General features: G+C 38.0%; 1 protein-coding gene and 1 long non-coding RNA gene across 38 annotated transcripts in view; both read right to left on the bottom strand.

Annotated features, from left to right (window-relative positions):
* Positions 1 to 1,671: 1,671 nt before the first annotated feature.
* Positions 1,672 to 3,572, bottom strand: LOC149500356 (uncharacterized). Its single transcript, XR_016325091.1, has 3 exons — positions 2,988 to 3,572; positions 2,766 to 2,796; positions 1,672 to 1,828 (listed from the first exon to the last, which is right to left on the bottom strand). It is a non-coding gene; the product is annotated as an uncharacterized LOC149500356 (long non-coding RNA).
* Positions 3,573 to 9,690: 6,118 nt separating this feature from the next.
* The window catches only part of LOC114252100 (zonadhesin), a 160,670-nt gene continuing 143,674 nt past the window's right edge, over positions 9,691 to 26,686 (bottom strand). For 35 of the 37 annotated variants that reach the window (XM_089736897.1, XM_089736904.1, XM_089736933.1 and 32 more), the window contains 13 exons: positions 26,221 to 26,412; positions 25,514 to 25,696; positions 24,780 to 24,971; positions 23,674 to 23,859; positions 22,603 to 22,688; positions 16,737 to 16,880; positions 16,171 to 16,374; positions 15,826 to 15,924; positions 15,178 to 15,318; positions 14,563 to 14,772; positions 13,685 to 13,829; positions 10,069 to 10,203; positions 9,691 to 9,825 (listed from right to left, as the gene is read on the bottom strand). In XM_089736897.1, the coding sequence (XP_089593023.1) occupies positions 10,070 to 10,203; positions 13,685 to 13,829; positions 14,563 to 14,772; positions 15,178 to 15,318; positions 15,826 to 15,924; positions 16,171 to 16,374; positions 16,737 to 16,880; positions 22,603 to 22,688; positions 23,674 to 23,859; positions 24,780 to 24,971; positions 25,514 to 25,696; positions 26,221 to 26,412 (1,916 nt within the window). In that variant the 3' untranslated portion in view covers positions 9,691 to 9,825; position 10,069. Of the gene's footprint in view, positions 9,826 to 10,068; positions 10,204 to 12,602; positions 12,850 to 13,684; positions 13,830 to 14,562; positions 14,773 to 15,177; positions 15,319 to 15,825; positions 15,925 to 16,170; positions 16,375 to 16,736; positions 16,881 to 22,602; positions 22,689 to 23,673; positions 23,860 to 24,779; positions 24,972 to 25,513; positions 25,697 to 26,220; positions 26,413 to 26,686 lie in introns of those variants that run through there. The other 2 variants (XM_089736900.1, XM_089736912.1) reach the window with 2 other exon arrangements.

Genomic DNA, 26,686 nt, shown 5'->3' with positions numbered 1-26,686 from the left:
AGAGAATGTTGCAAACGAACGCACTACTCGTGATTGGTTTAGCAGCCACCGAGCTAGAAATTTTCATCTAAAAAATGAAGCCTGCGGTCGTCAGTAAAGTTCACAAAAAGAATTAAAGGGAATTGTGAAAGCTGCTTATTTAGCAGCAGGTTTCAATATTAACAACAAAACAAATTTTGGTCAATTTCGATTTGGTCAATTGGCGTCAACTTGATAAGTGGGTGCCCCACGAACCAATCACCAGCGTGACGAACGTGTTAAGGTATGTATTCCTTGGGCCCGGGGTCTGCTTTTAACAACTTGCAGATCGTCAAGTCCCACATACCCCGCGCGCCCTCTCAGCGCGCGGGTGCGCGCAGGAACCTCGTAGGAGGTTCGACACACGGCCCGAATAAAAAATGCCTTGTATTGCTTAACAGACACAGACACAGAAACGGAGAGATTGAAATCGTATGGTGATTTGCGATGAAAATGGGATTATTTTTCAAATCTTAAGCGGGTCATCATATACCAGCCTTGGTTATTGGCTCCTACACGACAACGCTCGCGGGCTAGAGTTGGAAGTTTTGCGTTTTCCGCCGTACTTCCCAAACCTTGTACTCAGTCAACTCAACTCACCTTGACTAAACTTTTTCCAAAAATCTTGGACGTCATCTTGGCAGAAAAAAAAAAAAAAGACAACGCATAGTCATACTAATTGGTACGAATCAACGATTTTCTGTTATGATTTTTAGGCAGCATGTGAGACAAGATCTTGCTTTTTCCAGCCTATTTGCTGGTAGCCTCTAGGAGCTATTCTGGTCTTACGTAGAATGTGGGAGAGTTCACGGGGTTTATCCTGAGATAATTTTGCTAACATCTGCCTTAGCAAGAAGTGTGATACGGTGGATCTACCACTGGATCGAAATCACAACTTACTGAGAAGATCCAGAGAGAAACTTAGTGAGATTTGTCTGTGGCTTAAGTTTGTCGAATTCTCACATTCGCATTCGACAAGTTCGATGGGAATGATGACCGATGCTTGGAATGCCTAAAAGTACCAAGATTGGATCGGGAGGATCCGAAATGACGTTTAATACTTCAATATCATATATATTTATCAAAGGCACTGATTGAAGAATTGCTATACTAATCACTAATTCATAAACTCCCAGTCGATACGTTGATCCATTTCTACATCATCTCACAAATCAGCGAACACGCTGACAGATTTACTATCGCTGATACGCCCGATATTACTTAGATCATGTTATTTGATACTTAATAATTTAAAGTAAAATAAAAGTTTAAATTAAATTAAAATTTCTTAATAAGCCATACTATAAACTGGATTTTACCTAATTTTATCCATATCACAAAAACGTAACATAAACATACATAATATAATTGATGATTATACAATACAGAAGATAAATAAATAAAAAATACATATAAAATATTTAGATATAGTGTCTGACGATTGTATGTTCTTAATGACATCATTATTTAAATATTATTACAGCATTGTTGTTTAAATGCAAATGTTCATAAAGTGGATAACTAAAACCCAGAGTTTAATTAAACGAAATCAATGGCATCACATCGGAGTGGTTTTTGAGAACACAATCGACGCTTAACGTATAAAAACATGGAAAAAATAAAACCAATCTATGTTTAAATTAAAATAATGTCTCGAGTGTCAATAAAAGATTAGTTTATTTTCACCATTCTGGATTTATACCGTATTGCTCGGTATAACATTTCCCGGGTAGATTACCAGCGGCCAGGCAATCGGACACGCCCTGCTCTCCATTTGTAGTGGAAGCTCCAAAGTTTGTTGAACCGATTACTAAAAAAAAAAGTACGATTTACAAATATGTAAAATGAGTCGTCTATTATCAAAGGTGGCAATCTGTGCATTTGGACAAAAAAATGTTATTGATATGTCAATACAGATTGATTTGAACATAATCGTCTCCTTCAAAGAATACGGTTCAAAATCTGCATTAAATTAAGGTTAATAGTTAACCTGTTATTTATCTGAGATGTCGTTCCGAAGAGTTTTGTGACTGCCAATGGAATACAAAGTCAATAATTCGTTTTTCTGATTTACCAATAATTGTCCAAAAGTCAGATTGCCCGCTTTGATAATAGTCGACTCAAATAAGCTACGGCTTTTTTTTTTATGACGCGATTTAAATACGCATTGAAAGTATTGCTTAGTTACAAAATAATACGTAATGGACTGTTCAGATTCAAGAGACGAGATAATATAATTTTGGATAAGAACTAGCAGAAGTAGGGAAGAATATTAAAAAAACAACAAAGAATTTAATTTAAAATATTCTAAAACTTCTTTTTTTTTAATGAGAAATAAGTAAAATTATACATAAAAGTTACAGTACGATAAATATTTAGTGTCTTCACCAATTGATTGACTAGTTTTTGAGGTATCAGTTATTATTTTTAATTTATTAGTGGTATGGTATCTAAGCTCGTACGGGTAAGTACCTCTATCCTAACTGTATCTGCTGTGAATAGCCCTGCGTTCCGGTTTCAAGGGAGATCCGATATGCAATAAAATTGAGACTCTGAGCTCAAGTATCAAGTTGAGTAGCGGCAATTACGTTTCGATGTCTATAATCTTATGCATCAGCTCGGTATTTAACACCAAGCGGGGCGTGTTCTTGTACAAATATACATTAAAAATAACTGAACATCTGAGAAAAAAACTTTAAATTAGAAATATCTCAATTAAGACATATTTATTAACGCTAAATACTTACAACTATCAACGCTGCGTTTCATGATGTTTTTCTGCAAAAAAAAAACCACAATATGTCTATTTTATAACTAGTAAACATAAGAGTAATCCAAAACACATTCACTTCGAATTTTTTCTTAATTTAAAACATGTTGACTGTAAGGATAGGTCACCGTCTATTTTGAACTGTGTGGTTGAAAAAACAACCTAAAAGAACATTATCATGATAACAAAATTATCTTACTTGAACATGAGGTCCCAATTGCTTTATAATGTCCGATTACTTCTTCAAACTAGATTCCAAGATATCTTTGCTTCATAAATACAGAGTAGTGATACCGGTCAGACTCACTACAAGTCTAGTTGTTGAAGTCATTTAATTCTATATTTAATATAATTCTCGATGTATATTGAGTTCTTTTGTAGTTAGTCTTTACAACGTCGTGATTTTTTCTATTACAGTTATCATTGAATTAATTAATCTAATTATATAAGTTACTTACACTAACAAGGGCATCGTTAATATAGAAAATAGTGCAAAATAAAATAAATAAAAACACTTTCATTTTCATAAATTACAATTACCAATCATTATCCACAAAATATTCAAATTTGAAAAAGGGACACTTCACTTTTGACGTATATAGAGAAAATCGTTGTAGTGATCTGGGATTTCAGTAATTTCACATAAATACTAAGTAATATATTCGTGAAGAGTTCATGCAGTACGTTTTGTTATCTCGTTTTATTGTAACATTAATAACAGGTTCGTTCTCAAACCTGTTATTGAATTACATTACATGCTATAATATACGAACACACACGAGCTATTGTGAAACAATTGGAAAATATTGTCTTAGTGTTTTGTTTAAATATTGATTCATAATTAACAGAAAGGTCATTGGAAGACATTTTAATACACAAACAGCTGTTCAGAGCACTGTAATGTCTCAAAAAGCATTTTGTGCGCATGCCGTTAATTAATTAATGCTAGCTGCTAGCTTCAATAAATTTGAGGGGAAATGAATTCACGTTTAAATGATTGGTTGTGGGTTTTTTATTGCTCTTGTAGGTAGACGAGCAAACGGCCCACTCCGGAGTGAGTGCGTATAGTCGGTCTTCAATGTCGCAATGCCAAGAGAATGACCAAACATGTCTACCACTCTGAGTACTCCGCAAACCTCGGTTAAAGAAAGACGTGACACAGCTCTCAGGAAACATCCTGGAGAGCAGTTCATTTCAAAGCTGGATGGTAAGTAGAAAAAAATAATTCTGAGAATAACGTGATCATCTCTGAAATGTTAGGTCGAAATCAAAGGCATTTATGGAATTGGTAATATGTTTTAGAAAAATCTTATATTGATTAAAACTATTATATATTTTTATAAACGTGTATATGATAGTTAGATGAACGTACAAAGATAATAATATTTGGTCTGGCTTTTTATCAAGAGAGGAGATATTATCAGTATTTGACTGCGGCCACTTGTAGCTGAAGTAAGCGCATTCCAAATCTTAATTTATCAGTAGTGGCAGTAAGTATACTTGCTTCAATTATTTTATCCTTGCTAACCCCTTATGTTTTCCTTCTCAAATTAACTCTAATTTTACTGATATTATGGCATAACAATATGTATCAAATATATCAAAAAACAAACAAATGATACATATTCGTAAATTGAGTCACGTCATCATAAGCTTTAGGTGCAGACGTGCCTGAAACAAATTACCGAAATTTATACTTTTCCTTTCCAATATTTAAAATACCAGCTACTATGTTATCTTGCTACTCATTTAGACGCTATTTTAACAGCAAGGCACTTTTATGGCTTAATTATTCAAATGTTGAGTCTCCTCAAGTCTTCTAAATGTTTGGAAAATAAAACTTTTAGTTGATCTAAAGCAAAAATTGGTTGTCCGCTTAATTAGTTTGCGGCCAAGTCAAGTTTCATAATGAACGACGAACGCCGGCCTTCCCTCGAAGATTTGCTGCAGTCATTACAATCGACAGCAATCGAAATTTTCTAGAAAATTCTGAGGTTTCTCGAAGTTAATTTACAAAGTTCACTTCTCGACCATTCCAATTTACCTGTACAAACTATTAAATTTCAATACGTTAATAATTAAAACATTAATTGATTTTTCCTCTGAAAGTATTTCAGTCTTCACCGTGTTTGAAGGATCAGATTTCACGCTGCCTACTTTATATAGTCAATGACTATGCTATGCTATGTTACACAGCACATAATAATTAAACTAAAGTGTTATTGATTATATTATATTATCTATTATATTATAGTACGTTCTATTTAAACACATTACATACACTACGTGAATATAACAGATTAATTGTAGAATACAAAAGATTTCCCTTCATTGAAAAATTGTTCTAACTTGAACATGTAGCGTGCAACATTAACATATAGGGTTTTTTTTACTGCTTAGATGGGTGGGCGAGCTCACAGACCACCTGGTGTTAAGTGGTTACTGGAGCCTATAGACATCTACGACGTAAATGCGCCACTCACCTTGAGATATAAGTTCTAAAGTCTCAGTATAGTTACAACGGCTGCCCCACCCTTCAAACCAAAACGCATTACTGCTTCACGGCAGAAATAGGCGGGGTGGTGGTGATACCTACCCGCGCAGACTCACAAGAGGTCCTACCACCAGTAGGGTCGCGTTTGGGCGTCATCGGGCGTGATTGGAATTTCCGAACGCGCAGGTGTCCTCTGACGTCAGAAACAGAACAGAAGTCGTCTTGGCCTAAGTTAGAAGTCGTTGTGGCCTAAAGGATAAGACGTCTGGTGCATTTGTATCTTCCGATGCACCGGTGTTCGAATCCCGCAGGCGGGTACCAATTTTTCCAATAAAATACGTACTTAAAAAATGTTCACGGTTGACTTCCACGGTGAAGGAATAACATAGTGTGATTAAAATCAAACATCCAAAATTATAAATTGCGTAATTACTGGTGGTACGAGCTCTTGTGAGTCCGCACTGGTAGTTACCACTGTTCTGTTTATTTCTGCCGTGAAGCAGTTATGCATTTCGGTTTGAAGGGTGGGGCAGCCGTTGTAACTATACTGAGAACTTAGAACTTATATCTCAAGTTAGGTGGCGCATTTACGTTATAGATGTCTATGGGCTCCAGTAACCACTTAACGCAAATACAGAGAACATAATAATAATATAACAAACCACAAACAAAATGGAACTTGGTTCCTCTCCGCATAAATATGGGACATTTAACATTGAATTTCCCGAAACCAAAATTACAATCTACGTCATCACGCTTACAAAATATTCCATATTCAAAGGCCCTCACTTTAGCTTCTCTTTGTAATATCACGGGAAGGAACCGTACACTCTCAAAGCAAGCTGATTTCCGGTAATCGAATCGATAAAAACGAGCCTGTACAGTAAGTACAGTAGTAGCACCACCGACCATAAGTTTATCGAGGTCATCAAATAGTTAAACAATGTTTAAACCACATCAATCGGATCTTTTGGGTTTAAATATCAAACTAGATAAAATACTTTAGGAGACTTCATGAACTGATTTTGTTCTGAGACGTTGTTTCTTAATTGCAAATTCCGATGTAGCGGACAACAATCTCGTATGATCGCGAGCCTTAGCCGCCCAATAGACAACTTTGTGGGTAGCTGCTTAATTAAATCATCAATTTAGAAGTCTCGGGAGAACCGCTCTTTCCGTGTGATGTATGGCCCTTTGTTTACATTAAATCAGGAGTGATTCTGGTTTTCGTTTAACCGACACAAAAAAATAAAAGGGTTTCGTGATTCAACTTTTATATGTTTTTTCAGATTTTTTTTCTAGATATCTTTTTTTTTATTCCAAAACTTGTGCTGTGCTCCTAATGCGATCCCATAAAAAAAATATTATGGTCTAACCAGTAGTTTTTGAGTAATCCTTAAAATTGATTCGACTTCGGTGACATTGATAATATGCTAATTTTAATGTATCGAAGCCGGATTTCTTATTCGTTAAAGTTTGGTATTATTATTTAGAACTAGGCTTCGATAAAACGAAATTGCCCTCGGTAGGCTGACGAGCTTAACGTTAAGTGGTTTTAATAGCATCTTGTTTGAAGACAGACTTGTCATTGTCAGCCCTCAGGAAAAGTAATGGAGTGAACTTTATTTCCGAGTACGTGCTAAGATGATCACCGGAAACATACTGTGGATGAATACTGGGATTTCTGGTGTGAGGGAAAGTTACCGTAGCAATGTTAAAAAGATGTGTGGTGTTGTGGGACACCGGATAGGAACGAAGTTCCTTATTATAAAAAATATTAATTTTAAGTTCTATTCGAGGTATAAAGAAAATAATTATTCGGATATACCTTTTTTACTATGATTTTTTTGTTGATAAAAATAAAAGAAACTACTTTACAAAGTTATCAACTTTATTTTATTCACAATGATTTATAAAAAATATATAATAATAATAATATACAAAGAAACAGCTATTTATACGAATAATAATAATAACCGTCATCAAGTAGACTGAACATTAGATACTGTATAGCCATCATACTAAGACTATACAAAAATAATAAAAATCTTACGTTACGGACATTTTTTCCCGGTTAGGGTACCCCTCTGCATCGTTCCTTAAGGAACTTCGTTCCAAAAAGATGGCCGTGGACGAGGTTGTTAGGCAGTCCTCCGACAATAAAGATTTATTATATTACCTGTCATTACCTTATTGGAGGTTTAATATAGTATGTATCATAATTATTTGCGATTTTGTATAGACTATTAATGTTATATTTTAATGACACCGTATAGATACCATTGGTGATGTGAACAATATAATTAAGACAAATGTTGATCACAAAAAATTATGAAGTGGGTCATATGCGTTAGATATTATACTTAGGTGAACGAACTCACAGCTCACAATGGGATATTTCAAGTGGATGCCTTAATTTTATTGTATAAAAGCTATGCGACGTTTCCTTTAATCTGGAATGTATGATTGCAGAAATAGTAATTTTTTTGAGCTCACACGAAAAGGTACTACTATAGTACAACTATTTATTCATTATTACGCAGATCTTGAATTTATTTTATCATACGATACTAAGTATTAATTCGTCGTAGAACGTTCGTATTTCCTTAGAAGATTTGACACCTTCCTGCGGGATTTGAACTTTGGCATAGTTGCATCGCTTGATACAAAGATACCAGACGTATTATTCTTTAGGCCACGAAAACTCCAAAACGCTGAACATAGGACAATAAAAGCGAACAGACGAGCTGATTTCCAGGTTTCAATTTTTTTTTTTTTTTTTTATTGCTTAGATGTGTGGACGAGCTCACAGCCCACCTGGTGTTAAGTGGTTACTGGAGCCCATAGACATCTACAACGTAAATGCGCCACCCATCTTGAGATATAAGTTCTAAGGTCTCAGTATAGTTACAACGGCTACCCCACCCTTCAAACCGAAACGCATTACTGCTTCACGGCAGAAATAGGCAGGGCGGTGGTACCTACCCGTGCGGACTCACAAGAGGTCCTACCACCAGTGATTGTGCAAATTATAATTTAAATTTAAATTCTACTTCAATAAATTAAAGTATTTCTTGCGTAGTTTGCTTTAAAAGATATAATATAAAAAAACCTTTACGGTATTTTTTCCAATTACCTTTAAAAGTATTTCCGGTGGCAGGACTGTAGTGTTTTCTGAAGTTTTGGGAGGCTAACGGCAAAGGCAAGATCTTCGACCGAACGGGTGAAATTGCTCGGTACATCGACGATCGATATGTTCGGGTACTGGTCATCGCGTCCCCTTGCGAGGGCGTGGGACGGGCTGCGGGGAAACCCGGGCTTGTGACTCCCTGTCTATCGAGACAGGGGTGATGAGCTGCGGGTTGATAACTAGCAGGCTTGAGTTGAGATTGTGATGGGTGGGACTGTCTCTTCATTCCTCTTCATCTTTTCCTTCTTCATTCTTCTCTTCTTCTTTTTTCCTTCTTCAATGTTCAGGTTATTCAGTACTTGCAGTATGCAAGCTTAATATAGCAATATAATATAGCTTATAGGTGTTAACCGGGTATTCGGTTAATACCTATTGATTGGAAGCCGTTCCCTTAGGAGACCTGTCATGATGGACTATAATTTGTACTTTAAGGACATTGTAACTCTATTATCGACGGTTTACTGACAGATAACCAAACGTAAACTCTAAGAGTTAGTTGTTGATTAAAATTGTATAGAAATCCTACAATTCGAATTTTTACCATATAACATAGGATTTTAATCGTAATCTTTGAATTACATTTGCTACTGTTCATTATAGAAGGATAATATTTTCGGAACATGGAACTACGGGATATCTAACCTTCGAAGCTCATAAGTCCATAATGTCACTCGGTACTAGTGGATACTGCCGTCTTATCTATGCTCAATAGACCAAACTGAAAGTTACAAAAAAAAGGTGCGCGTGCAGCTTGGTGAACGTGAAAGAAGTGAAACTTCTTTTGCAGTGTGTAGTATTGTGGTTTTCTTCATTTTTCATCCTTAAATCAAATTTCTCTTGTAATAGGGAATGCTGTGTATAAGAGAAATGGCCTAGCTCGCTGTATCTTTTCTCTCTAGCCGTAACGAATCTGTGGCGAGTTAAATTTTAGTATTATATAGGGCCGAAATCTCGAATAGGTTTTTTTATTGCCCTTGTAGACAGACGAGCATACGGCCCAGCTGATGGTGAGTGGTCACCATCACTCATGGATATCAGCAATGTCAAACCGCTGCCTATCGTAAAGTATCCCACCCTTTAAACCAAAGTGAAATTCAGTAAAATATTCTTGTAACCATATGTCCTTGTGTGTAAAATTTAAATATTGTTTTTCTTCGAGTTCTATTTTTTTTAATAGGTATAATATCTATGGAGAGTGATGTAAATAAAACAAAAATATGGAAACAAATAGTTTTAATTGTTATATAACACCACATAAAAATATTATAATTTATTTAAAATTGATTCAGTAATAAAATTTTTCATCTAATACATTTTATTAGCTCAAAGAAAAAATATGCTGCAATGATGGACCTGTAAATAATTTAAATTATACTTTAGTATTTAGTAAATCTTTAAGGTATCATTACGTTTTAAATTTAAAATTTTGTTAGTTACATATATTGAAGAAATCCAGAGAACTGATCCCAAAATGCTTAGTAATAAGTAAAGTAACATAACTATATGCTATTTTAAGCATATGTGTTATGCACAATACAAACACACGCTATAAATGTTAATAAAGCCAAAACATGAACTGCTGCGCAAGAAGGTCACCTTAATTTCCATTAAAGACACCACAAAACAATGGATCCCTTTCGAGTAACACACAAAAAACATAGCTTCTGTCGGCTATGAAGTAATATTCGTTCTCCGGAATAATTGCGGATGTCGCTCTAGCACCGACAACAGCTGGAAATTTAGAAATAAATACCGAAAAATGGATTAATTCGCTGCGTCAACTTTCCAAAGATCTTGAGAATGTTTCAATTAAAACTCTTTTACCTAATTTCCGAACGTGTGCATATTATGAGTAATTTAAAAGTATTTAAAAAGAATAGTTTGCGTATCACACGATGCGCAATCGAAAATAGTGAAGAGCTGTAACAAATACGATTCTCGATCCATAAATCTGATAAAATTTTGAACTCATTTTGAAAGGCTAAAGGATACTATAACGTATATGGCAATTAATAAAAACTAACAAATTTCATAAAATAGTTGTTTTGAGAAAAATATAGGTAGATAAATTTCGATATTCTCAACATCCTGTCTATTGCATAAATCTATTATACATCCTATTACACGAAAGAAGAAAATTGTTTTGCGAAGTCCATTTTATTCTATAGAAATATTGTATTAATAGAAGAGTACAATGGAAATAAAAAAGTATTAAGCCATTTTTTGTAAAATCTAGAAAGAGCAAGAATTAAAGGAGCAAACAATGAAGAGGGTACAAAATTTCCTAAAAATCACCTTAAACAGCGAATATTCCACCGAATATTATGTCTGTTCCAATTTTAATAATAAACACAAAGGGATGGTCTGCATTGAAGACTAATGGTTCTACTTCGGTTATGGGTAGACTTAACGTGGTACCGACCACTGCTGTAAGTACTAAGTATTTTAAGACCCATTATTATTATTACTGTCGTATATTTAAGTATGAAAATTCACTGCCTTTTTGATGTTGGCTTTCATATTCAAACGCATAGCATACCAGCGCATACGACAATATTAGATCAAGGTCTTATTTCTAATGTAATAGTTACTATCTCATCTATAAAAATAGAATGAGAGGAGAAGAGCGGAATATAGAGGTAGGCCAGTGTACCTGGTCGGCCTCAGCAAATGATTATACAAAAGCAGTTATTATGTAATTTTTTTAAAATATTTTGTACACTGAAATTTTGTTTTTCACTTCACTTTATTTATTCATTTGGTCTTTATTTAATGATTTTAACATTAGTTTTGCCAATGATATCAACATGCTTTATAAAAATGATAGGTATTCTAATAATAATATATATTAAAAAAATAATCATCTGGGCAGATCTTTGTTAGCAAATGGACATATAATTACAAAACCACGAAAATATTGAGATCTCATACATTATAACGCCTTTTTTTTTTAATTCCTTCTTATGAATAATCAAAACCCACTTAGGAGCCACACGGTGCGTTTTCAAAAAAACCTTACGTTGATGGATTTTAAAAGAATAAATTAATTTACTAAAATTAATATCGCAATTTGATTAGTTACACCCTTCGATTTCACAATTTGCTTTCACCTTAGGAACCTATGAACAATCCACTGAAAATTGGTTCATCGTTAATCAAAACGAAGAATACGTATGGATGGTCTGCTATAAATAATTTGGGCAAAACTTCTTGGCTGGCTTGTCCAGAAGATAATGTTGCGATGACAGCTGAAAGTAATTCAATCGACTAGTGGTAAAAACTTAGCCCCACGATCTTTTCTAGTGCATTTCAAGCGGACCGCCAATGCGCATATGGGAAAAGTGTATTAACCACAAAAAAACTAGAAATAAAATAGAACTTAGGAACTGCGAACTAAAAGCATGCAGATACCGAAAGATAGCGCAATAAACGAGAGAAGCCCGTGTTATCTCACGCTCTCCCTCTCAACACTAGTCGGCCGCATCTGTTCACGACTTAACCTAACCTAATCTATCTTAAGGAGGAGGGAGTCTGGATATCAGTAATACAGGTCTTTGAACCTAGTACAGTCTTCAGCTCTTTCAAAGCCTTACAAAATAAATTATAAGGGTAATTTCCATTTGTATTTGTACTATAAGAGAGAAATAAATAAATTATAATTATTATTATTAATATTATTATTGTTATTTCCTTAATTTTATGTGTTTCGGCTTAAATTCCCTGAGAAACTCCACTGAAAGTTGGTGTTTCGTAAAGTAGAACAGAAAATGCGAAAGGACGATCCGCTATGAATAGTTTGAGCAAAGATTCCTCGACAATCGAATCCGAGGTTACGGTAACAGCTGGAAATAACATTTGCGGTTTGATTCGAACAGAAACTGGATATTAATGAACGGATTTTAATGAAATATTACTTAGGGCTTTAGTTCAATACAGTTAGTGGGCCACTAGAAGTTTGTGAATTTGCGAAACTTAACTTTACGCTATTAAACAATTTTGTAAATCTGAATTCAAAATATCTTGTTGAACAAATACAGGATCAAATGCATTTCTAAATAAGTACAGAAGTATAACTAATTTAAGTGTACTAGATAATTTATAAAACTTTTTTGACAATCATAAAAAAATAGTGCGATTCAAATATTTATTTTATAAAACATTTTTTATTCGAAACAGTATAATTCTCTTATTATGATTATTATTACAAAAGCTTCACAATTACAAACATTTAACTTTACATTAATAATATTTGTTCAACTTATCCGACAAAAACCCCACTAAATATAATGTCATCTTGAACTTTGATTGCGTATACAAACGGATGATCTGCTTCAAAATAATACATATCTGTTCTACTTCTTTTAGTGAGTACGACGGCTGTAAATTTATTTTTTATTACGCGACTTCATTTCGTTGACATGTTAAGTACATTTTAATTTCTGCTGTTACGAAAAATCTCAACAGTGTGACGACTGTCGTCCGTGATTACGTAAAATGCTCTTCTAATTATTATAAATTATTTTTAAAACTCAAGGGAACTCTTAAAATATACTATGATGCAAAGCCTATTGTAAGTTCGCACAAGTTGGTACCACAACGTTTTGTCTATTATACTATTTTATCTATAAACTATATAATATTAATATCTATATAACATATATGAATATTATGGTAAATTCACAACTCTTGAATATCACGATTGAATAAGAACAAAGGAACTTGACTCAAACCATGGTAAATATTGTAGTTTACAGTATTTAATGTTAGGTCTTTACCTGCGTTTTAAAGTACTGGGAAACTAAAAACTGAAATACTACAAAATGCCTCTGAACAGTTTGTAAGCTCCGGTATACCGGACTTTTTCAGGAGGGCTATTGAAAAATGACAGTGCGCTAGCAGATATATCAATATCATCGGTGCATATTTTAATTATTAGAAAAAAGAACGTAACTTTCTGTATAATTTACGGAAATTTCATAGGTTAAGATCTAATATTTGATTTTTGTCTTTGAAATTGCCGTGATTAAGCTTACAATTGACATATTTTTTTCGTATTACGGAATTCTTTTAAAAAAAAAAAAACTCCAAATAGAAAAGTGTTACATTTTTTAGCTTTGTCAATTTTGAAAGTATCATAATTTAATTTTAGATATAGATTAGATTTAGATTTTATTATTTTGATTGCCGATTGAAAACATAAAAATAATCTTACCAGTTGCGACCGCTGCCTCGGTTCCAGTTTCATCAACTATGATTTTAGCTTTCTGTATTGCAGCAGAAACATATATGGGGTCCGAATTTAATAAAATTCCTTCGAAATCATTTGATTGTGGATCGAACATTTTGGTTACGTTCATCTATAATGACAAGTAGCAATTAGTATCGGTGATAAACATTATGGGGTACCATAATATGGTATACAGTAACTAATGCTTTCAAAGTATAATATAAATAAATAGTCGTGATATGAAAGGCTATGTTATCTTAAACCACAAAGATAGTAGGCACTTTTTTCAGGTTCGATCGACTTTGAAAGGGCCTCGAGGCAAAGTTGATATTACTATGACATTGAAAATGTTGTTTAACATTAAACTCATGAAAATTGTAATTTGATATTATCAATTCAGTTTCAGGGAGACGATATTTATATTCTTCTTCTTGCCTATGTCCTTGTCCAAGTCAATCGGAGCGGCCCAACATAAATTCAAATTGTTAAGTTTCAAGTTCTGGCGTTTCGGTGACGTCAGTTCTTATTTAAGTTCTCGGGATTAGCAAATTATAAGCATTTGTTATAGGAGTGATTAAGATACAAAGGAAGTAAACAAAAGAAAAATGTCTATATAGTACAGGGCGGTAGTATTTGCAACTAGATGTATGTAACAACTCTTAGTTTCTTATACTAGTACTCAAATTATTCTCATGAAATACTCTTATTTAGTGATATTTATCCCGAGAGTCGATATGTCACGTATACTTATATATAGTGCATTAAATTCTAGTACTGATATTCCTTTTTACATTAGTCTTCCCCTTTTCACAGTTTTTACAACGAAGTTTTCGAATACTCGTTAGATTATCAGAATAACTAACCTTCTGGGATAGGTCTGCCATATCGATGTTCGTTTGTATTTTCATCTTAGGTAGGAAACAATTGACTTCCTCTTGCCTAAGTGATTTAATGCTATTATATAATTCATCTGAATTTCGTAATTTATCTAACATCTGGAGAAGGCCATCTTTTTTCTTTGGTAACAAGATTACTAAACTAGAATTGCCGCCTTTGTAGAACAATTCTAAGATCTGAAACGGGATAGTCATATTTTTATTAAGATGAAACAAGTATATTCATTAATTTATAATTTTTTTCCCCACTTGGCTGTATACGTATAACTGTTTAACAAAGCTATAAATAATTTATATTGCCAGAGAAGTCATTAATGTTTTTATTTTATTTTTATTGCTTTTTTTAAGTTTCTTTAAGTTAAAGTTTTAAGTTTATTTTTAAGTTTCTTATTCTTCTTTCAAGTTCGCACAGGTTCTCAAATCTGCGTTAACTTGCGTTAGACTTGTTTCGTAACGATGCGTGAGTGAATTAGATTTTTTGCCAATTTTGTTTTTACTATATCTCCAAATTCTTTTTTTGAGCAACATTCCTTGAGCAAATTTTTCACAAAGCAACTTAAAGAAGTTGTTGCTGACTCATACCTGTGCATCGAGAATCTCGTTTTCTCCATAATTAAAGTTGTTTTTTTGATACATAGTCTTTATGGACTTAGTTTTGTTTGGTGTGATGTAGAAGTCTCTGTCGCGAGTGTTATTAGGATTGAACTGATATTGCCAATTCCCCTGAAATTGTTTGTACGCAGTTAATTAAAAAGGAGATGTAAAAGATGTATTGACTACAATGTTAGCGACTATGGCTTGATGGGCGTAGCCCTTAAAGTCTACCTGGTCGTGACTGACTGAAAATTATTCAGTGCAAATAAGTAGTATCTTAATTGAAGTAAGACTTGCTATTTCTTCTTTGTCTTTATCACTCTTAGCAGAAGGTCGTGGTCATTACTTTAAATGTTGATGGCAGGCTTCATAGCGAACTATAAACGCAGATGATGGGAGTTCTTCCCAGAAAACGTGGCTATACTTATACAATACGGTTACGTATGCCGTAGCTCCTGTTAGTAAATCTGTATTCTCTTTTTGGTCTTCAATGCGTGGTTTGTAAACGAGGGACTGGGATTACATCAAACAATTCCTCGTGGCATTCTCCATATGATACAAATTACAGTGAGAGCGCACTACTTGAGGTTTGATAATAATAATAAAAAAATTAAATCTAAGAAAATAGTAACTCACAAGGAAATAAATGGCGTTAACTAGAACCAATCTAGTGTCAGCGCTGAACAAATCTTCGCTGACAAGATTTTGAATTAAGTTATTGGTTTTGTTTGCGACCTGGAAATGTGTTATAAAAAATATATTAATTAACGAAATATCGTAAACTCCTTAATGGTGAAAATCATGGTAAGAACTCTTTAAGTAATAGTGTGTTTAATGTAAATATAAAAAAAAATCAGCTTATTATTTATATTTATGATATAATGTATATTTTATTTATGAGAACTATCAACATGACAACTGTCACTATCTTATAATTAATCAATAACTTCCATAACAAAATTTAAATTTAAATTTAATTACCCATCCGTTTATTGTGTCTGCAGCTTCTTTCGCATATTTAAAATCAATATTTTCTCCTTCTGAGTCAAAATAAGTTACAGCGTCGTTCTTAAACTGGTCCGTAAAAGGATAATTTATGTTGCCGTAGCATTTAACTGCCACCGTCAAAAGAACTGAGGTTTGAGACCGATAATTCTTAAGCAAAGCGGGGAAAGCTTTCTTGATCTGCGAAAAAAATATTTGGTATTGATAAATTACGTTATTATTATTAGGCTTCAAGTTCTCGGTATTACTTATATATTAAAAGTAATCGAGTCATCGTATTCCCATTTTGCGGAAGTTCTTCTGCCGATGCCACAAACTGTTGTTGTTTGAGAATGATAGTACCTGCCTTTACGAGCTCATACTAGGGTGTGAATTATCTAATAATACCTACATATTCTATAATTGCAACAAAAATTGTGAAGATATTCATGCATTAGGGCCCTTGACTTAGAAGACGTCCGTAAAAACTACTAATCAGCTTCGTAGAAAAACAAAAAAAATTAATGCAAAATGTTTTGAACAATATGAAATGTACTTTGTACCTGATCCTTATTGTCGAGGTTTATAAACTTTAATAGTTGATCTAAAGTTTCTCTAACGGCGTATAGCGCTAGTTGACCGTAAGGAATGAGTACAGATACGGGTGATGTAACGAAACTTTGTCCTGGATCCATTTTGTATAATTCCTAAAAGAAAAACATATGAATATTAAAGAGAATATACCAACATTTTTTACCTTTTCAATATGTTTCAAATGTAATAAAAATTACATTATATGAGAGTATAGTAGATATTAATATTTTAAATAAATAGCTTTTTAGAATGCCTGCAAAATTAAAGAATTTAAATAAAGAAATATTATTTGGTTTAAGCGAGGTTTTATCTGTTTTTTTTTCTTTCTTTCAAAACTAGTCTGATTTTCTGTCAGTGGTCATGGTGACTCGTGCCATCAGCAATGCCCCCAATGGGCCCCAATCACTGTTTGTCATTGAGGACATTAAAAAATATTTGTGTAAATGCACTGTAGATTAACATAATAGTTTAGAAAATGTGAATGAACTTTACTCTATGCTCAATTTCGGGACCAGTGCTTTGGTACCGTGAGTGACTAGCTAAACTAATTTGACTGATTTCCAGAAATGATTTTTTCAGTAGTAACGTTTATGATTCCTTCCCTGACTATAAAGTCCGCTTCATTACATACAATACAGTTCATTCCGATAGAGGCACCCGTCACGTGCGGACGTGCTCATCGTCCACTCGATCGCCCGGTCTTTGTTCGCCCGGCTTTTGTTAGCCCGGCCATTGTTCGCGCGGCCTGTGTTCGTGATACATCTGGCGACCAAGTGTGTTTCCTGGAAGCTTTTATTTGTTTTGTTTTAGTTATTTTTGTGTTCGTGGAACATTTGCCGACAAAGTGGTTTCCTGCAAGTATTTATTTGTTTTGTTTCTTTTTGTAATTTCTGTTTTGTTGTGCTTTTTCTTTGTCCTGTAGTAATCGCGCCGCATTGCCACCTGTCTTCAATAGAACCGCTCAGGTCCGAGAAGCTGGGGCTTCGCCGCAAGGCGAGTGTTTTCAAGACCCGGGGCCGCCCCACCTGGGTATTCAGCGATCATGGACGCTGTATTCGCGGAATTCCTCCGACTTCGCCACCCACAGCTCGCCTCGGAGTTTCTGGCCTTCAAGGCCAATCACACTGCGAGCCCTCTCGAGGACTCCGCCGCGCTCGCTGCTCCTGCGTCGCCTGTACCTGCGTGCAGAGCTTCTGCATTGAGCACCGCAGCCTCTGTCGTGCCTGCCGCTCCCGTGTCGCCTATACTGGCGATAAAAGCTGCTGCGTCGTCTGCCGTGACCATCGTTTCAGCTGAGCGATCATCCGCGGCCTCCGTCGCGCCCTCTAAAACACCTACACTTGCTCGTAGGTCGCCTGCACCCGCCTCCTCGTGCTCCAACTCTGACTCGGACATGGAGGTCGACCTCGCCCCCGCCTCATCGACGGATGGATTCACCCTGGTACAGAAGGGTAAGAAGCGTGCCGCGGAGTCTCGAGCTCCCGCGGCCGCTAAAATTAGCAAAGCCGTGAACGCGTCGCGCCCCCGCCCTCAGACTCCCGTTGTGCCCCCAGCCCGTGCCACTCCGTCGCCGTGTCCGGAGGCACAAAATAAAACCCAGACCCCTCCCCCAATTATCCTTCAGGAGAAGGCAGCTTGGGATCGAGTTTGCCTGGCCCTTAAGGCCAAAAATATAAATTTCACGAATGCCCGTAGCCTCGCGAATGGCATTCAAATTAAGGTTCAAACACCCGAAGACCATAGGGCCCTCTCTTCTTACCTCCGTAAGGAACGTATAAGTTTCCATACTTATACGCTCCAGAAGGAGCGCGAACTCCGCGTTGTAATACGCGGAATCCCTAAAGAGTTAGATGTAGAGCTCGTCAAGGCCGATCTGTTAGAACAGGGCTTTCCAGTGAATTCTGTGCACCGTATGCACACCGGTCGCGGTAGGGAGCCATATAATATGGTTCTAGTCACCCTCCAGCCTACCCCCGAGGGTAAGAAAATCTTCAACACACAGGCCGTCTGTAGGCTCTCCGGTATCGCCATCGAAGCCCCCCATAAAAAAGGCATTCCTAGCCAGTGCCATAACTGTCAATTGTACGGGCATTCTTCCCGTAACTGTCACGCGCACCCCCGATGTGTTAAGTGTTTGGGCGATCACGCCACGGCCCTCTGCGCTCGCGACCAAAAAACCGCGACGGAACCGCCTAGCTGCGTCCTGTGTCGAACACAGGGTCACCCCGCGAATTACCGTGGTTGCCCCCGAGCCCCTAAAATAAATCGCCGCGTCGCCCGCCAAAACCGCCTCCGAGCTTCCGGCCCAGACATCAAAGCCTCGGCACCCTCTGCGTCGCAGGCTAAGCCAGCGTTCGTTCCGGCGGCGGTGCCCAGTGTCTCGGCCTGGGCAAAACCGCTGCCGTACACGAACACGGCTACAACTCCCTCCTCCGCGATTCGTCCCGCCCCCGCGACTCGTCCCTCTCCCGCGACTTGCCCTCCGACCGCGTCCGAAAATCTCGCTTTAGCGATCGACTTCTTTCAGTCGATCAACTTTGAGCGCGTTAACGCTTTGGGCGACGCCATTCGCGCTGGCTCCACTGCACAACACTTTATCGCCGTTGTGCAGGAATACGCCGACGTATACGCGTCATTAAATACGTACGTCCTCCCCTCACTCCGCCGGTAATCAATGGCGTATATAAGTAGAATAAAGCCCCTATCCGTAACGATAGGATTTTTTAACGCTTACGGTCTCGCAAATCAACGTGATCAGGTTTCTGACTTTTTGCGTGACCATCAAATTTATATCTTTTTAGTGCAGGAGACCCTACTTAAGCCCGCGCGCCGTGACCCTAAAATCGCGAACTATAACATGGTCAGGAACGACAGGCTCTCTGCCCGTGGTGGTGGTACCGTCATTTACTATAGAAGAGCCCTGCATTGCGTCCCGCTCGATCCTCCCGCGCTCGCTAATATCGAAGCATCAGTGTGCCGAACCTCACTGACGGGACACGCGCCGATCGTTATCGCGTCCGTTTATCTTCCACCGGATAAGATCGTTCTAAGCAGTGATATCGAGGCGCTGCTCGGTATGGGGAGCTCTGTCACTCTGGCGGGCGACCTAAATTGTAAACACATCAGGTGGAACTCACACACCACAACCCCGAATGGCAGGCGGCTTGACGCGTTAGTCGATGATCTCGCCTTCGATATCGTCGCTCCGCTAACCCCGACTCACTACCCGCTAAATATCGCGCATCGCCCGGATATACTCGACATAGCGTTATTAAAAAACGTAACTCTGCGCTTACACTCGATCGAAGTAGTTTCAGAGTTAGATTCAGACCACCGTCCCGTCGTTATGAAGCTCGGTCGCGCTCCCGATTCCGTTCCCGTCACGAGGACTGTGGTGGATTGGCACACGCTGGGCATCAGCCTGGCTGAATCTGATCCACCATCGCTCCCGTTTAACCCGGACTCTATCCCGTCTCCTCAGGATACCGCTGAAGCCATAGACATCTTAACGTCACACATCACCTCGACATTAGATAGGTCATCGAAACAAGTTGTAGCGGAGGACTTCCTTCACCGCTTCAAATTGTCCGACGATATTAGGGAACTCCTTAGAGCTAAGAACGCCTCGATACGCGCCTATGACAGGTATCCTACCGCGGAAAATCGTATTCGAATGCGTACCCTACAACGCGACGTAAAGTCTCGCATCGCCGAAGTCCGAGATGCCAGATGGTCTGATTTCTTAGAAGGACTCGCTCCCTCCCAAAGGTCTTACTACCGCTTAGCTCGTACTCTCAAATCGGATACGGTAGTAACTATGCCCCCCCCTCAGGCCGACTCGCGGCGTTCGATGATGACGAAAAAGCAGAGCTGCTGGCCGATACATTGCAAACCCAGTGCACGCCCAGCACTCAATCCGTGGACCCTGTTCATGTAGAATTAGTAGACAGTGAGGTAGAACGCAGAGCCTCCTTGCCACCATCGGATGCGTTACCACCCGTCACCCCAATAGAAGTTAAAGACTTGATCAAAGACCTACGTCCTCGCAAGGCTCCCGGTTCCGACGGTATATCTAACCGCGTTATTAAACTTCTACCCGTCCAACTCATCGTGATGTTGGCATCTATTTTCAATGCCGCTATGGCGAACTGTATCTTTCCCGCGGTGTGGAAAGAAGCGGACGTTATCGGCATACATAAACCCGGTAAACCAAAAAATCATCCGACGAGCTACCGCCCGATTAGCCTCCTCATGTCTCTAGGCAAACTGTATGAGCGTCTGCTCTACAAACGCCTCAGAGACTTCGTCTCATCCAAGGGCATTCTCATCGATGAACAATTCGGATTCCGTACAAATCACTCATGCGTTCAACAGGTGCACCGCCTCACGGAGCACATTCTTGTGGGGCTTAATCGACCAAAACCGTTATACACGGGAGCTCTCTTCTTCGACGTCGCAAAAGCGTTCGACAAAGTCTGGCACAATGGTTTGATTTTCAAACTATTCAACATGGGCGTGCCGGATAGTCTCGTGCTCATCATACGGGACTTCTTGTCGAACCGCTCTTTTCGATATCGAGTCGAGGGAACCCGCTCCTCCCCACGATCTCTCACAGCTGGAGTCCCGCAAGGGTCTGTCCTCTCACCCCTCCTATTTAGCTTATTCGTCAACGATATTCCCCGGTCGCCGCCGACCCATTTAGCTTTATTCGCCGACGACACGACTGTTTACTATTCTAGTAGAAATAAGTCCCTAATCGCGAAGAAGCTTCAGAGCGCAGCCCTAGCCCTAGGACAGTGGTTCCGAAAATGGCGCATAGACATCAACCCAGCGAAAAGTACTGCGGTGCTATTTCAGAGGGGAAGCTCCACACGGATTTCCTCCCGGATTAGGAGGAGGAATCTCACACCCCCGATTACTCTCTTTAGACAACCCATACCCTGGGCCAGGAAGGTCAAGTACCTGGGCGTTACCCTGGATGCATCGATGACATTCCGCCCGCATATAAAATCAGTCCGTGCCCGTGCCGCGTTTATTCTCGGTAGACTCTACCCCATGATCTGTAAGCGGAGTAAAATGTCCCTTCGGAACAAGGTGACACTTTACAAAACTTGCATAAGGCCCGTCATGACTTACGCGAGTGTGGTGTTCGCTCACGCGGCCCGCACACACATAGACACCCTCCAATCCCTACAATCCCGCTTTTGCAGGTTAGCTGTCGGGGCTCCGTGGTTCGTGAGGAACGTTGACCTACACGACGACCTGGGCCTCGAATCAATTCGGAAATACATGAAGTCAGCGTCGGAACGATACTTCGATAAGGCTATGCGTCATGATAATCGCCTTATCGTTGCCGCCGCTGACTACTCCCCGAATCCTGATCATGCAGGAGCCAGTCACCGTCGACGCCCTAGACACGTCCTTACGGATCCATCAGATCCAATAACCTTTGCATTAGATGCCTTCAGCTCTAATACTAGGGGCAGGCTTAGGGACCCCGGTAACCGTACTCGTCGAACTCGACAAAGAGGTCGACGTGCAACCTAACCCATGCATCAGTCCGCTGAGTTTCTCGCCGGATCTTCTCAGCGGGTCGCGATTCCGATCCGGTAGTAGATTCATTCGTGAAACAATTGCTCTTGAGTTGTTAGGTCTCCTTCGGAGGCGCTCGGGCAGTTGTTAGCAAATCCCACCCGTCTTGGCTGAGCCTTTGCTCGCCCACCTGTCCTGGTGAAACTGGAAAGGCCTTCGGGCCACCAGTAAACTTTCAATCATAAAAAAAATAAAAAAAAATAAAAAAAACAATACAGTTTTTATTAAATTAAGTAATATTACCCAAAGAAACTGGCCAACTAATGCCTTGTTTCCTCTGCGGAGTTTTTCCAAGGATTGGTCGACATTTCCCGATGAATTGGTAGTAGCTGCAAACAAAATACACGTTTATTCAATGTAATCTTAAAATTGATTGAATAATTTAAAAAAAGTTATTGCTTATAATTTTTTAGTGTACTATTTTCCAGTTGGACATATTATCCAAAAGTTGGACCGATAACCTGGTAATCTGATCTGATAATCCGGTGGTCAGCGTATGACCAACCTTGGCCAACCTTTGGAGAGGCCGTTGTCCAGTAGCGGATGTCTCTACGCTGATGACTACGTCAATGACATCATAATTTATGCTCAACACATCAATGTATCATCGGGATCCAGTCTCGTAAGATTTTATTCTTGCTATTTTTGTACGAGTATCATTGATCAACTCTAAAAGGAACTTTGTAGGGATAATAAATACATGTGTCGAAAATATCATAGTGTCGAATCGATTCGATCGTAATTAAATTACCTTGGAAAGGTATTATCCCTAATTAAACTTTTTTTTTATACTAGAAGAAGAAGAATACTAGAGAAGAACATTGTTTAAACTAGATGAACGAACCACTGCCTCCCACTATTGTTATAGGAGCCGATACACGACATAAGGTCGAAACTAAGTTTTTTGTGGCTGTCCAACCCTTCTTACTGGGACGCTTGACTGATTCACTCTAGAAAAAGTTAGGATAGTTTTATCTACCCGTACTGTATCTCACAATAAGACCTAATTACACATGTTATCACCACCTTGTTATTAACTGGCGGCAGGACCTCTTGTGAGTCCGCGCGGGTGGGTACCACCGCCCTGCCTATTTCTGCGCGGTGAAGCACTAATGCGTGTCGGTTTGAAGGGTGGGGCAGCCGTTGTAACTATACTGGAGACTAGAACTTATATCTCTAAGGTGAGTGGCGCATTTACGTTGTAGATGTCTATGGGCTCCAGTAACAACTTAACACCAGGTGGGCTGTGAGCTCGTCCACCCATCTAAGCAACAAAAAAAAATAAAAAAACTAATAACAGTTTATTTCACTCACGACATCGATCTGGTAGAACACATTTCGATGAAGTCGAATCATAATAATATCCTTGTTTACAATCACAACCGTTTATAGCACATATATCTTCCTCGCAGACTTCAGGGTCCTTGCCAACATCTGAACAACGCCTGTTACAATTTATCCCACAACCAGCTTCAGCATTCGGATCACCGCCACATGATGCTGTAATTTAAAAGTAAGGCTTTTTATTTATGAAAAAAACTGCTCCTTTATTAAATGCTATGTTATAAAATTCTATTTTAAGTTGAATAATTATGATTCAATTTACAGTCAGAAAGAGAAAATACGTTTGATAAAATATCTCCGATTAGTTCCAAACCATTTCTAAATTTGATGAAGACGAACTTATATTTTTACACTACTAGCTAGACGAGCTCGACGTGTACCTACTGTAAGTAATTACCGCACCCATCTGATATTGTTGAAGTCTCAATTTTATTATATAACTGCTGTCCAACCAATTCCTTCCCTTAATCTGGAACATATAACTGAATCATGACCGAAATAGACAGGATGATAAATAGCTCCTTTCGAGCCCACAATACGCTTTACCATCATTAAATATAAGATGACAAGTCTGTCCAGCTGTACACAGACCATATCAAAGATCCTTAATCAATTAAAACATCCCTATCATTCGCATTCATGTCTCTTCATAACTCAAATTGTTCTAGTGCTATGGCAGTTTGTCCACATGACTTTGCAATGTCGTCTTAATTCAGAGGCGAAACAACTTTTTTAATTGCCACTATGGATGATCTTGGCCCACCTTGTCCCACACAGTGGTCACCGGATCCTATAGACATCAATGGCGTAAAAGCCGCCATCCATCCTGAGACATGAGTTCTAAATCTCAGTTTTTACGGTACACCGGCCGTCTGACTCTTCAAACCGAAACGCATTACTGCTTCACCGCAGAAATAGGCAGGGCGGTGGTACTGACCCGTGAGGTTTCGTAAGACCCGTAAGAGTCATTAGTCATTATTCAGATGATATTGCGGTTTTATGTCTTAAGCTGAATGACATTTCAAATTCACTTTCATATTTTAAGCCAAGCGTATTTACTTTAAGTATTTACTTACGACATTCTTTCTCTGGTATGCAAGTACCATTCTTAGCTTTTACATAACCGTCTTCGCAGAGACAGCCTCCTTTACAGTATTTAGGATCAATTCTAGGACAAGACAGCGGCTTTCCAAGCTGAGAGCAGCTCTTTGGTCGACATTGTCCTTGGACGCAGCTATTGTATACTTCATTTCTTCCGCATGATGGTGCTAAAATTTTAGTGTTGAAGTTTTATAGCCCAGCAGTGCCTTAATATGCAGTGTGCTTAGTGCGAATTTTTTAACTTCTCGATCGCGTATAAGCTAACTCAGTGCTTAGTGCGACTTTTTTAACTTCGTTCGTTAGTCTCGCTAAAACTCGATAACGGCTGGTCCGATTTGGCTAATTTTGGTATTAAATTATTTGTATAGGTCCAGAGAAGGTTCAAAAGGTAGATAAATATGAAACTGCTCGCAATTAAATAAAAATAACAATTTTGTTTTTCCTCGATTGAGGCACAACGAAGTCTGCCGGGTCAGCTAGTATTAAAATAAATATGAATGTTTGTCCTCTATGCATTCCCGAACCGTTGATCCAATTGTGATGAAACTTACGTACGTACGTACGTAACGTACACTTGTGGTTGGGTCTCCATGGAAGGTTTTGTTCATAGTACTATAAATGTAAGCGCGTCAATAGTTTTAAAGTTTTTTTTTCTAGTTTACTAGTATTGTATATTTTCTAAACTACAATCTACATCGAAAATACTCACGGCACTGGTTTGGTTTTACGCATTTTCCTGTATTCTCGTTTAGGTAAAATCCGTCTTTGCAATCGCAAGCATTGTCATAGCAAATTAAAATACATGCTCCTGGCTCTTTTCCGATATCGCTACACCGTTTGTTACAGTTCACGCCGCAGCCGGAACGAGCGTTGTTGTCTCCACCGCAGGATGCTTGATAATTCATAATAAGAGATTCAATAAGATAATTCGCGGTAAATTGGCGTTTATTTTATTAGTCGAAATTTATAGACGGGTTTATGCATCCACCCGATGTCCGCAGTCACAAAACTCCATAGAAAACATAAAATACCCACTTTGAGATATAAGATTTAATTTGGATTTTGGTATCCATGCGTGTCAGCTGTAATTGCTAAGCTTTGAATTGACTCTTTAGTTTGAAAATATTATAATAATTAGACAGCTGAGTCATAAAGTCTTGACGTATTATTTAATCTCACTGAAGTAACTATATAGGTCTATCTTTAATCTACGTTACGACGTTGGCTAACTGTGTCCGACAATAACATAGAAATTGGCTTAAAAAAAAAGTAAGACTGTACTATCTGAAGCCTGTCTAAATGGAGACCAGTCATACTAACATACATACAAGAGGAATAGGGGAATAGAAAAACAGTGAGGATGAGCAGTTCTAAATAAATTATGAAATTAATGTACTAATAACTGTAAGTACTCACGACAGTCGGTTTTTGGTATACACGTTCCATTATCAGCTCTGACGTAGTTTTCTTTACACAAGCACCCTTTGATGCACTTTTTGGGATCTATTCTTGGGCAAGCAACGGGTTTCCCTATTTGTGAACAATTCTTAGGTTGGCAGTACCCTTGTATACAATCATTGTAGACTTCATCTTTTCCACAAGTAGGAGCTAAGAAAAAAAAACATTATATCTTTAGTTTTGTTTCGTGACATAAATTGTGAACGTGATTAGATTAATATTTTTTTTATTTCTAGTATTGCGTTGTTAGTATTTCTGGGTGTAGCGAGAAACAAGGTGTATAGAGAAAAATGAAGTAATATTTATCACGTTTCTACAATAAAAAATCGGTTACCAATAAATTTGTGAATTTGCGTTTTTTGTCTTTTACAGAAAATAATACAGAAATAAATTTCCGACAAATACAATACTGAAAATTTATAGT

Source organism: Bombyx mandarina, chromosome 22, assembly GCF_030267445.1.
Source record: "Bombyx mandarina strain Sakado chromosome 22, ASM3026744v2".
NCBI classification, from domain to species: Eukaryota; Metazoa; Arthropoda; class Insecta; order Lepidoptera; family Bombycidae; genus Bombyx; species Bombyx mandarina.
The sequence above is the reverse complement of the archived record's forward strand: the minus strand, read 5'-3'. Positions and strand labels throughout refer to the sequence as shown.